Raw genomic sequence first — 13,752 nt, forward strand, 5'->3', positions numbered from 1 at the left:
TGAGCATGCCAGCAGGGCGGCGCTAACACAGGGGAGCTGCCCTACTTAGCATAGACGGCCTGCAGGCACAGAGCTCTGGGTCAAGGGTACGTACTGCCCATTGAGCCAACACTACAGGCCTGGCCCCTGTGTGTGTGCATGCATACATACAAGCTGCATATAAACTACACATGCAAGTTCTCCTATCTAAACCAATAAAACAACAATATCCGAGGTCAGGTCGTGGTGGCAGCAGGCTAAGCAAGCTAGTCCTGAGACATTCCTAAACCAGATGAGATATATAATCTATCTTGAGTGTTCTGGGTCTACCCTGTGGTCTCCTACGAGTTCAATGTGTCAACAACAAGCTCTAAAGGAAGATGCCCAGAAGGCATCCTAATCAGATGTGAAGGAGTAACAGCTCTACTCCAAGCTTCCTTTGGATATCTCTGCATACCTAGAGAAAAGGTAAGGACCTTTTCCCTTTCCTCTAGGGGTGCAGAGCCACGTTACTGAGGAAACTAATTTCAGTTGCTTGTAAAATCGATCTCAATCTGTTGGTGACTACCCAAAACTCATGACCATAGTTGAGGGTTGGAATTCAATTCAATTGGTAAGTCACAAATTTTGCTTCATGGCTTGGCTCCCTCTTCAACACAATGACTTGACGCCTGCACTACTGCCGTCCGTCGATCTCTTCAACAAGACCTCTGCCAGTTAAAAGATACAAAAAAACCCAAGAGAAGCTGCTGTTTAAGACTAATAGAGGTGCAATTTCTATATAACACACAGTACATTGAGTGACCAGCTAGTGAGGATGAAATTTTCAACACCTTTTGGTTAGATTCTTGTTGCAGGTCTGCAGACAGAGGCATCCTTCGTGATACCAGCAAGTGGGAGGCAATCACTGAGTTTGAAGTTCTGCCTGGTTTGCAATGTACCTTAGTTGATTTATTTCCTTTGTTTAGAGTTATTGTACACTGTGTTGCACTGCGGTTATGTATAAATCTCAAAATGTGTCAATAATTGTAAACCATTATAGGCATATTTTTGTAATATATATATATATACACACACATAAATAAATTATGTATATATGTGTATATACACACTCACACGGGTATATAATAGATATTAATATTGTGTTCATACTCTGAAAGTCTGCATAAAAAGGTGTGCACTGTGTTATACTATAATTCCAAATTATTTATTTTCATGATTACGTTTATTGTTAGAAATTTCCACAGTAATTGAAGAAAGTGGGCTTTCTTTTAGTGTCAGATCAGATTATTTCCAAGAAACATTTCAAAGAGTCTATTTCACACTTGCCATTTTTTAATATTCTATAAACCCACCTTTAAGAATGACCTTCCTTCCGTATCCATAAACAGCACAGTGTATGGTTAGATTTGCCACAGTGATAATTTAGAGTAATTGAAAAACCAGGCAAAACAGCAGGGACATTTTAATGACAAGACAACGAACATTAGGGGTTTGGGAAGGTTACGTTGTTATAGAGTTAGAGTTTGATTAGAGGCTGCAGAAGCTGTTGATTTATTTTGCTTTAGCTGTGATGAAATTTTAGATGGGGGTTAAGGGGCTAGTCAAAGGTTAGGTGAGGTTAAGGTCAAAGTTAGGTTGAGGTTAGAATAAGGTTAAGGTTAGAATAAGGTTAAAAAAGCATGTTTGTAAAGGGGTCAATTACATGTGGATCTTATATAGGACTGATAAAAAAGACAGCAAAGTAATAGGGAGGATAATGGATAACAGATATAGGTTGTTCAGTGAAAAAGGTTTCACAAAGAATAAAAATGAAAAGAAATGAGTGACTTATGCCATTGGAATTTCTATTTTTGAATAATAATGCAGCAGCAGCACAAAGACAAAAACTACATTTTAGCTAAAGATCTGACCAGGCAAGCTGGGTCTGCAGTGGCCAGCCTGTGTTCAATTACAAAGGCAAATCCACCTGTATAACCGGCACACAACCCAATGGTGATAAGCTCCCTCTCTAAGCTTTGGTCAGCCAGGGGTTGGTCAGCTTAGGGTGACAATGACCTAAATATACCTCAACAGGCCACTGACCTCCTCGCATTATCAAATGTGGCATTATTTGCTCCATAAAACACCCCATCTGTTTGATGAACAACTCTCTGAATATATTAAAAATATTATTGAAGGATGTAGTCTGGCCAGGGGCAATCTGGCCAGAGATGTTGCCCATCTGCGTGTGAGGCCGATGGGTTGCGTGATTGGCCAAGTGTCAAAGTCTGACCACACTCCAGTGGGCGTCTGGCTGACCTTCTCATCACCACAGACACCCGTCTGGGATCCTGGGATCGTGTTGCAGCAGGTCTCAGGGAAAACCTGGCTGTTGTTACCACATCTGCAGAGGTCCTAGGCACTCCCTGCAGAGTGGCTTTGATGCCAACAAATTTTAGCATTTTCTTGCACATTTCAGATGGAGTGCAACTGAGCTTAGCATTATTTACATTGCAATGTGCATATTGTAAATCTGTGTTTAAGGGAACCATCTAATGCAAGGTCATGATTTTAAACCTTTATATTAAAAAGGACCTTAATCTTTATGAATATGCACTCCTCCCAATCCTCTCATCATCTCCCTGGCCTCTGGTTAATCTGTTCTGGCTGACAAGGCAGCGAGGGCCTGGGGTCTGCAGCCACAGGGACTTGGGGAGAAATGTCAGGCTCCCTCCACACCTCTAGAGGAGCTCCTCAGGGGACCCTGACGCAAATATCACTGCCCTGCCAGCACAGCATGGTCTGGCACATAAGGAACCAGTCAGCCAGCTCATCAGCGATCTAGCAAACAAAACCTTGATGCTCTGTCTTTTAGTATATATAATTAAAGTCGGTATTGCAGTGTGTTTTATTTCTAGGTGGGAATAATTCAAATCAGTATACCCATTTCAACATCAAATGGAGTGAAGGTCGCATGAGAAAGGTAGGTAGGATTCGTTTACAGGAGTTGGTTGCTGAGTATGTTTTTGAACTCATGTTTGCCAACCCACTTCCCATATTGCCCTTCCATCACGCCCATCTCTTCCCAGAAATCTCTATTTTACCACTATCTATAGGAGGTACCCCCTGAGGCTTGAGAGTGTGCCTCAAGCACAAGGGAAAACAGGTAGCCCCCAGAAATTGTGAACAACTATCTGATCTCAAGAAAAAATACCCATTCAAAGACTGCCACAAGAACATTTTTTATTGTCATTAAAAAAAACCCTGAACAAATACTAAATACTAAAACCTGGTGACACAAGATGGCTACTTGAAGTGCGGAGGACCTTAGAAGATGGCAGAAGAAGGGGCTCTAGCACGCAGGTCTTTTTCTCATCAGCATAAATCCTGCCTGGCTGCTGAATAAACTTTCCAGCTACAGAAAAAAGGCAAGCCCCCAAAGCTAACATTACTTTATGAGAGCCTTGGTATTGAAACAAGGGAAAGTAATTTCCTTTTCTGCCCTCCCACATACACATATAGATTGAACTATAAGTAAAATATACCCAGTTTAAAGTGGCAGGGGATATTTTTACAAATAGTTCAGAAAGTCAAGAAGAGTACAGAATGTGGCCATATGTGACTATCACTTGGACCCTCACACTCTAGCATTGGCAATAGAGCCTTAGCTAGAGATTCAAGCTAAGAAATCCAATGGGGATGTGGGCCAATTTGGCAAGAGAAGAAAATGCTCTCCTGAATATTTGGTCTAGACCAAAGGGTCGACCGAGCCCAAGTTTGTGATTGGAGGGTTCACCCATACAAAGGTTCTGCAGTGGCCTTCACCTGGAAAGAACTCAAGATTCTTTCAGTCTCTATCAATACTTGATGTACTTTCAAAGAGCAGTTTTGGACAACTGCTTACATGGGAGAAAAAAAGCAGCAGTCCTGTATTTTGCTGGTACAAAGTTTATTTTATATACCTTACCAAGAACACAAAAAATACTGTAGGCTATGCCTGCACAGGAATAATTGTCTTGGATTCAAACAGAGTCCAATTATTTCCTCAAAGCCTGCTGTCTCGCAACACAGCAGAGAGAAAGAACTCGAAGTGACAGGGGGCATCAGCACTGTAAAATCTGGATAATATGGTCAGGGAAATGTACATGAGGCAAGAGCTACTTCCAAGATAACCTTGCACAATGTACTTAAGACTCCTAAATGATCCTGTAAAGCATACAATATTGTAGAAAAGGGCAGTTCCTAAGTCTTACTATGGCTATGGGCATTAACACGAAGCAGGATGTTGCCTTAAAATACTTGGTCAGCAAGTCTACCCCATAAGGTATAAATAAAAAGTGTGCTGCTTAAAGGTGGACAGGGACACTACTCCATCCCCAAATCCTGCTGCTGCTGCTTGTCCTTGATTTGCCTTTCTGCTGCAAGTTCTAGTGTTAGGGGGGTGAAAAAAGAATTAAGTTGGCATAGAAGGAGTGTGGGCAACACAAAAGTAAAAGTTCAGGATAAATAGAAACAGAACAAAGGGAACAAGTGGCAAAAGAGGATGAGAGTGAGGGAAGGGGGGAGAGCAGGGGATGCATGCATTTTGGAAAGTAGTTTATATGCCATCTGATTCAAGGAGAGTGGGTGGGCTTGCTAGGCTTTGCAAGACACTTACCAAAGGTTTCTGAAAATGACAAAGCAAGACGAAAGTAAATAGAAAAAGGGGGAAGAACAACATAGTTCATTTTAGGTTGAGGTTGAAAGCCACTGCCACGCAAGAATTAAAGGAACTACAAGTTAGTTGGGTCTTGTGTCCCACTTCAGTATTTTAGTTTTCATTAGCATGAGATACCATGGAAGTAGTAGTGTATTTTCAAGTCACAAATGTAACTTCTTTAAATTCTATTTAACATGTATAATTTAATAATGTTTGTGTTAAAAAATTGTAATAACCCATTTCGGTGTCTACTGTATCATATATAAAAAGGAGTCTTATGTTTCTGTTGTATTTCATTTTTCTTTTCTTTTATTTGTCTTATTTCAGTTTTAACTTGTGTTATGGGTCAAAGTCAAATGAAACGTGTTGAAGACTCAGTGATGTGCAGTGAGACACATCTGAGTTTCAGACACAAGTACAGACAAAACAGATAAAGAGAGAGACAACATTCGGTTTCAGTTAGACAGGACACACAAAGACAATTGAAGAAATCATGAAACAGATAAAGACAGATGATACAGAGGTTAGACAGCAGGCAGGAAGCTGAGTGTCTTTGTCCATCACCTACAGAAGCTCAAAACTCACAAAGCCATCTTGACAAGGTTATCCTGTTCCCAATTTTAAGAGCAAAGCTGCCCCTCCATATAATTACACACAACCTAAGAAATTACTGGTGTACTAGAGAGGCTTACCAGCTGTGAAATGTACCTGAGAAAAAACACCAAAATCTTAAATAATCTTAATAGCCTTCATCATTTTTTGTTTTCCAATATGGTAAAGCTTAAATGCAAATCTAGCAATTTTGAATATTGTCTGTTAAATTTGCATGATCCTACAATACTACACTGGTACTGCAGTACCACAATGACTACATACAACTGCATACCAGACAACATCACCACTCAAATGTTTATCTACATGGCAAGATAAATTGATGACTGATATTAAACTTTGACAAGTTTACTGTGTCTGTTTAATTTGGTTGTTGTCTTGTAACAGCTCAAAGCCTCTGAACATAAAATACCTCCCACCATTCTTTGCTGTGATGTTAGATAATTCTTTATTGGTGTTATTAGTAAGGTCAGATTGTAATATCATGACAACCTGATGATGAATCTAATTTGTTACATGTCAGGAGGTGCATTAAATCTGAACAACTAAAGGTGTCCTGTGGAGTTTTTGACCACTATTCAAGCTATAGAGCAATGTTTTTGCAAGTGAGTCCACATTTTGTTTATATTGTGTCATTCATTTCGCCGATGTCAATGCTATTTCCCTAAACATGAGTTGGTGGTGGTAAGGTGCCACAAATGTAGTAATGTGACAATAATGTGATAATAATGTCAGTGATGAAGACTGCTGGCAATTGAAGAAAGAGGCACTGATAACAATGCACATATTGAAATAAGAAAAAATTGGTTTGCAAATATTTTATGAGGGAGGACATGACAAATTTGTTTGTTAGACCTCAAGAGTAGACATGATGAGTGTTGGTGAGAGAAACTGAAGATAAACAACTGTGGTCTGTTCCCCACAGTGCACCTTTAAAGTTCAAAGCTTTTTTCCTAAGAGTCCCATGTGGAAACTCTTTGTCCTAAAACTTAAGTCAAAAGCACTGGCTCACAGCCTTATCCAAAGCACCTCAGGACAACCTTATATCCCCAGGGGAGGTCCTTGGGCAGCTATGAACCAAGAAACAGAGTTTTTAGTAAGTTGTACGACACCATCCCAGAGAGAGCAAATAGTCACATATTCTGACAGAACATTTCGCTTTAAATCTCAATAGTCAAATGTCTGACTTATAAATTGAGTGCATCAGTAAGTTACAACATATCTAAAATTAAAATGTGTAAGGGAGCTGTGGACTTGCTGTATTTGGCAAGGCATAAATAATGAGATGACAAATTGATTATTTTGAGTGCACAGCTCATGAGGGCCACAACTGGGGCAGAAACTCAATTGAAACAGACTCTTTATTTAGTGGCATCTACGCTGATTTACATTTGCAGCAACAAATCAAATAGGAGTCATTGGATTTTTTTGAATGGTGACAAATCATCGACCTATAATATCTACCACTTATTGCCCGGGGCCATTTCAGGGCCTACACTTAATTAGCTGTATAATTAGACTTTGCTTTACTGGGCATCTCAGTGGGGCTTAATCAATGGGAACAAAACAACATATCCACCACAGAATTGTGTCAGTAGAATGTGGACTTTGCTCTCATTGTCTACTATGACACACTTCTGGGATGTTGTGAATCATTTGACCTCATTCAGTACGGTTATACTTCTAAACACCATTTGTTGTTTTCAACATATCTATTGGATGATGAACTGTGGTTGTAACAACACGGTCAGAGCAGTATGGCCATAACGCTCAACCTTCATACTATTGTATGGTTCTCCTGTTGCAATTTAAGAAATGTAGCCTGGTTTCATGAGTTGATGTTTAAATGCTTCAAACATAGTAAATAGTACCCAAGTTTAGTTTGACCTTAAGTGACCTTTTACATATTTGATACAACATACGGATTACACACTCCTACACAAAAACAAAGCATAGTTTAGTTCCTAAAAGGTTTAGATTATGACAAAGTTTCCTCATGAGTTTGACATGTTGTTTCAGTGGGTGTTGCAGTAACTGATGTGTTCACATGAATCTGCTGAAACACTAACAAATCACACTTTTTACATTATCTAACAATCTGGGCACTGCAGCCACATTAGCTGCAAAGTGCAAAGAAAACCAAGTTAACCACAGCCAAAATGTCCTGCGAAATCTAAAAAGGACCTTAGTTAATAAAAGGGAAAAGGACAGAAGCATAATATTAAGGCTTTCCTTACCTGAGCGTAGCTGCTTGATTCGCCCATTACTTGCACTGGGGTCAATGGGCAGGAAGTCTTTGTACCAGGTGATTTCTGGGTCAGGGTTGCCACTGGCAGCACAGAGCATGGTGGCTGTTCGAGTACGTTCTACCACTTTTAGTTGAGGGCCCATGTCAATGTTGGGGAAGCCTGGTGGGAGCAGGTCCTCTGTGAAAAGAACAAGAAAAGAGCTGTTGTGAGCTCTCTGTGTTGCAAAGCGAGTCTTTGGGACTTAAAACAAAGAAAATTACAAAATTAATGTCAGAAGGTAAATGGCTACAGTAATATACTATTACTGTATGTGCACCTCATTGGCCCACAATGAACCTTAAAATCATACAATCTCGTTCCCAAATGCCCTAAAAACTGTAAAATTAAACAGACTGACCACAGTGCCTAATGATACATTTGTATTCAACATTTTGCTTTATCTTAGAAGACTTCCTAATCCACATTTACCCGTGACCACTGAGACAAATGCATCTGTGTAATGTAAGATTAAAGCCAGCCACGTATGGCAGCCAGATAAATGAATAAACCAATTGAGGATATAAAGCTTGGGATAAACATGCAAAACCTAATTTCACCAAGAATCTGGCTCTCCAGGAGGGCTGCGTTGAGGCGTGGAACACGTTTAAGAACAAAGAACAAGAAATACAAGCTTTGACTTCCTCTTTCTCAGAAAATGAACTAGCATTCTAATAGTTAGAGAAACCATCCTGGAATCAGATAATCAAAGATATTCACATTATCAACTAGCTTGTCCATATGGGACCATGTGCCTTATTAAAATAACCTTAAGAATAAAGCTGACTCCATGCATGTATTCTCTGTATAACATGTAGTGAATAAAGTGATTGGAATGGAAATAGAAGATCAGAAGGGAAGACAATAGAGTCAAAAGTAACACCAGTAAAAAAGCCTGTTCTGTGAAATAAATGACACTCAAGTCAATTTGAGTCACCACTTGCTTGAGACACACACTAACCCCCAATGGCTCAGGATTAAATGTCAATTAAGAAATGTAATAAGTCAGATTTCACCGACAAAAAAGTTCTAGGAGTTGCATTTTAGATTGAAGCCTCTTTGTCTGTCATTAATTCACAAATTATCAAACTAGCCAGCATGTGTGTTGTTTTTACGATTGTGTATCCTTGCAGCTAATACTCATGCATGACAGAGCAATCATTTCACTGTTACGAAATGACAGTGTATTGTGCTTTATGGTCATTGTTCTTCTAATGCAGACTCCAAGCTCTCTTGGGGCAATTATTCCCATGGGTCAAATCGCTTGACATCTGCCCCGACTGGAGCCAGAGCAAAGTGACTCATTTTTAGATGATGAGAGCCGAGGGGGAAGTACCCTAAGACGTAATATGCATCAGAAGCCCAGGGACACACTGCAACTCAGAGAAGACTGACTGACTACCATGCTGGCCAGTGGCACAGCAGAGGTCACTGTCATCTGGAGAGCCAATGACCTCATGTCCACTCTGCAGACATCATTGTGGTGTTGTCGGCACCCTGGGAGCACTAAATTAAGGGAAATTAGGACAGTAAGTTAAGTCGCAGTTTTAGAGTCACAGACTGAAAGCAGGATGGGTCTGTCTGCCTTTAATGGACAGGGAGAGCCATTCTATATTACATTTTCCACTTTATACTAATAAGCCTGCGAGCAATGAAATCATGATGGATAAAAGTGATAATTATTTCAAAATCTTTTTTACTATTTTTTTCATTTTAAAGGAAAAGGAAAACGGAAACTGTGTTGTTTTATGCTCTTACATCATGTGTTAGGATTCTGTGGAGATGAGGGTTGGTGAGTTCATACGTACTTATATTTTGAAATATTGAATCTTGGAAAATAAAATTGATATGGGAGAAGTGAAGTAAGCACATGAGGGTCTCAAAGCTAGGTCCAGACAGGTTACCTCTAACTAAGGCTGACATCAACAGAGCACGATGAATATTTCAGTGCTAGGTTCAAAGAAATATGGGCATTTACACTGTTTTAGGCTCCGTGCTGTATCCTCTCCATCGATTATTAATGATCACCGCTGTATAATCTCTTTATACCAAGTTCCCCTGAAGCTTAGAAAAGCAATGGCAAGCACACACTTCACTTTAGAAACTTGAGGACAAGACAGAGCAATATGTTCTTACAAACTCCCTCTTGTGTGTGTCATCAATGATCTATGCATAAGATGCCATAAGAGGTGCTGCACTCTCATACCCTTCTAGCTAGTTCTGTCGATTGAAGAAGGATGTCTGCAAAGCGTAGGTCTGGCCTGCTCTCTGGGTGTTATATCTGATGCATTTGATGTTGCTGTGGCCTATCTGTGATTCACATCACATTAACGCTGCCTTCATGGAACGAAGACAGTAGACAGAGGCCAACGCAGACTACAGTAATGAAGCTGAAAACATACACAGAGTAAGTGGATTTGATACTAATGAAATTAGGCAAGTGACAGAGGGAATCTGCCAGAAGGAGCAAGGGAGGGCAAAAAAAAGGTGGGTGAACAAACAAACCAACCAAAACAGCGGTAAACAACAAGCAGGGATGGTGGATTCATGGAGAGATACACTATCGTTACAGCTGCTCTGACCTGATACAGCACCAGCAGCCTTTCCTGAATAAATGGCATGTATGCTGGTTACTCACTTCCCCAGGAATAGAGCCTGATACCATCTTTCCCCCTGAAGCTTACAGGCTATGTCGATAAAGGCGGCCATGCAAAAATAAATAGATCACTCATCGAGGGAGTGTTACTTCAGGGTTAGCCAGACGGCCTGTTAAGGGGAAAAGGCAACCAATGACATGGGCTGATAGTATCCTAGAATTCCCAAAGGGCAAGTCCCCCCTAATGGTGTAGCAACTGCATTGATATGATGTGTACTGGGGCTTCTCTGTGATGACAAATCTTCTTCACAGGCCAAATAGAATTGACGTGTGCACCCTATTGGTCAATGTCAACGTCTGTGTTTATTTTGCTGAGAGCACCCTTTGTCACTTAGGCCAGCAATCATCATTCTACAGAGCTATTAGACACATGTTACAGTTATACTGAATATTGTGCCAAGAATTTTTCAGAACATCACAAATTCACTTAGTCACACATTTAATTTTCTTTATCAGAGTAAATGCTAACTAATAATAATAAAAATAACAACAACAATTATGAAAAAAAAAAAACTCTCCATAGGTGCAATTTTGATGAGGGACGCATAAAGAGAATCTTTCATTTACTTTTTAGCATTTGGACAGGTTTCAAAGACTGCAATTTCTTCATTGCACCTGTTACTCAGAGTTGGCTTTCAAGTCATGCAGGAGGAAGAACAGTAATCTGGGGTTACTGTGATGGTAAAGACCACACGTCCACTCCATGCAACAGCTGCCGTGATCAGCATGACTGCAAAGCTAAGCCTCCTACAGGCTCTGGTTGACCTTATCTAGATTTTGCTTTTTGTCATTCTCTTTGGTTTTTTTTTGGGGGGGTGGCTTGAGTGCCATAATTTTCCATAATTATCTTTAATTTTGCTTCACCATTTAATATCATTACACAAGTGACAGGTGCAAAGCCTTTAATCAGCCTCTGGTTAGCTTAGCGACTGCCCGGCTGTTAATCTGCCGACTCATGCCTGCTGTTGCGTTCTGCTTTCTATCATGCTAAGTGTAGCCCTCTTAAAAGGTCCGTCCTTTAGACTCATTTAGCTCTCCTGACTAATCCCATTTCCTGTGATTCAATGCTACTCTTCTCTTTTTTGGCAAATCTAAGTCTGTTATAGTCAAAACTGTACCAGATTCCTACGTCTTTACACGAAAGGGCTTTGCAATTAAATATGCCATTTGTTGGACACTTTCAATTTTTCCAGAGCAGTATGAACATGCAGTACACAGATGAATGAGTGGTCAATGTGAAAATGTAAAGTGTAACCTGAAAACTCCTACTGCTGCGCCCACTAATTAGCAGCGTAATTACCTTGAATAATCATAATCATTCACCATTTAGTGCACATAAAATGTTATTCTGTGCTAAAGAATTAACTTTACAGCATGATGACTTGCATGGCCAACCTATGCTCCGCTGAATGAGCACTTAACTCTGAAGCCTGTCAGTTCCAGTGCCATTCTCTACTCACTGAGCTAAATAAAGAACAGAACCTGCAACTTCTGTAGTGTTGTTAACATGCTTTAGCCGACTAGTTATATAGTATTACACATGACACTTAACCCCAATGTGTTAGTGCTCTGCTCTACTATGTAAGCTAAACAGGCATCCGCATATTAATGCAGGCAGTGTTTGTCCTGAGTATTGGTCAATATATTATACTGTATATGGATCTTTATTTCTATAATATTGCGCATGCCATCTATTTTCATCTGATGTCAGCATCTCTGACACAGTGGCTTCAAATCTATATTGTGTATAAGCCACAGTATGACAGGGAGAAGGATAGATGTAAAACTCGACTGGTTGGGACTGCAGCAAATGCCGTGGGGTGCTCCACCATCCCCCGCACCTATTACTCATATTATTATTTTCACTTACTGAAATGATTTAATTTCATCAGCAGTTTAATCAGGTTAACTGATTACCCAGTGCCACAGCATACAGACACAGGCTTTATAGCGGGCCTGTGCATTAATACCACAGAGACAGAGAATGTGCAGGGGATAGCAGATGCAAAAGAGAGAGAGAGAGAAGCTACAGTGATAAAGAATGATAAACATAGTAGAAGAGGAATGAGGAATGAGAATGGCATGTTCTGTTTCACACACACAAATGCAGTCCGTACAAATATATGTTTAACTAATGGGCAGACCCAGCTGCTTGGACTCTGGACAATGCAGTTCCATTTGCTCTGCACCTATAACACAGCCAGATTTCTGCACTTCAGACAGGCAGGTCAGGAGACAAGAGCGCCCATGTTAAGGAGCATCAGTACTAGAGCTGAGGTACCACTGTAATTTGGGATGCCTATTTTCTATTATGAATGCACAGATAATCTACAATTCATAATGCTGTTATAGAGATATATCTTCCAACCAAGCCAAATGGAAGTTTAAAAAAATTCTGTACTTTCCACATCTTCAATGTATCTTTCCATGACATTCCCTGAATTCTATGACTAGTGGGATTCCTGTTGAATTGCTTGAGAAATATACAAAGGAAGATAGAGTAACAGTGACACAGAAATATCCAGGGGCAGAAAAGAATAGCAACATAGGGGAAATCTAATCACAGTGTCTCTGGCCCCAGCACCGATAGCCCTCTCCGGATAGCCATCTCAGCTGAATAATGGTTATTATACAGCCAGCACTCAACCTCGGCCCCCCTGTTCTGTTCCCAGAAAGACGTCTGATGTCCCATTGGTATTCTCCACACCTAGCACATCTCACCACCAAGGGCAACATTTACATCAAAATCTCCAAAGTACTACCCGAAAGAAATAGTCGGAAAGACCAGATGAGAGAAAGGAAGAGCGGCAGAGGAAGAGTGACAAAGGAAGGGAGAGAGAGAGAGAGAGATTAGACGTTAACAGTAAGGCAGAAGTTTTCAGCAATTTTGCTATAGCGCTGCTAAAATAAGTTTGTTGGGTCAGCTTTCTGACTATATGAGGACCCCACTGGGTAAACCATCCATTTGCTTTTGCCGTTTTTTTGGGTGTTTTATCATATACTGTTGCGTTGTATATGCATTTACAGAGGCAGAGACAATTTAACTGTTGGTTGACTGTTTGTGGTGTAGGTCCATGAAGCCAAAGAAGAAGAATAAAACATTAGTCATTAATAAAACATTTTTACACTGTATTTGTGCTGTTTATTTTCTTATGTGTGCTGTATGTGCAGATAGCATAGCATAAAGTAAGACGAACATCACAGGCTTAATTTCCACAGCAGCTGAGTGTTTCATTGAATCACCCCTGAGCGCTGCTATAGACCCCAATAGTCTAAGTGGGTAACAGGTGAAAATATTAATATGTAAGAGTGACAAGAACTTCAGTCTGGCAATCATACTGACTGTTCTGACAGCTCTGATGGTTGGCAGCTTGCAAACACTTTCCACACCACCTCCACTTGAACAAAGCCCATATTAGGCCACATTCATAAAGCCATTATCACCACTGAGCTAAACAGCGAGTAGACAGCTTGTTTGCCAAAGAAAGACAGTGATAGCAGCCAAGAGGGGGATATCTTGGAAAACAAATGGCAGCAAC

General features: G+C 40.3%; 1 protein-coding gene across 1 annotated transcript in view; it reads right to left on the minus strand.

Moving 5' to 3' along the window:
* Positions 1 to 13,752, minus strand: part of ptprsa (protein tyrosine phosphatase receptor type Sa) — a 128,669-nt gene that overhangs the window by 82,451 nt on the left and 32,466 nt on the right. Inside the window, exon 4 of the mRNA XM_070832221.1 lies at positions 7,510 to 7,698. Within this exon, the coding sequence (XP_070688322.1) occupies positions 7,510 to 7,698 (189 nt within the window). The remainder of the gene's footprint in view (positions 1 to 7,509; positions 7,699 to 13,752) is intronic.

Source organism: Pempheris klunzingeri, chromosome 6 (genome assembly GCF_042242105.1).
Source record: "Pempheris klunzingeri isolate RE-2024b chromosome 6, fPemKlu1.hap1, whole genome shotgun sequence".
Classification (NCBI taxonomy): Eukaryota; Metazoa; Chordata; class Actinopteri; order Acropomatiformes; family Pempheridae; genus Pempheris; species Pempheris klunzingeri.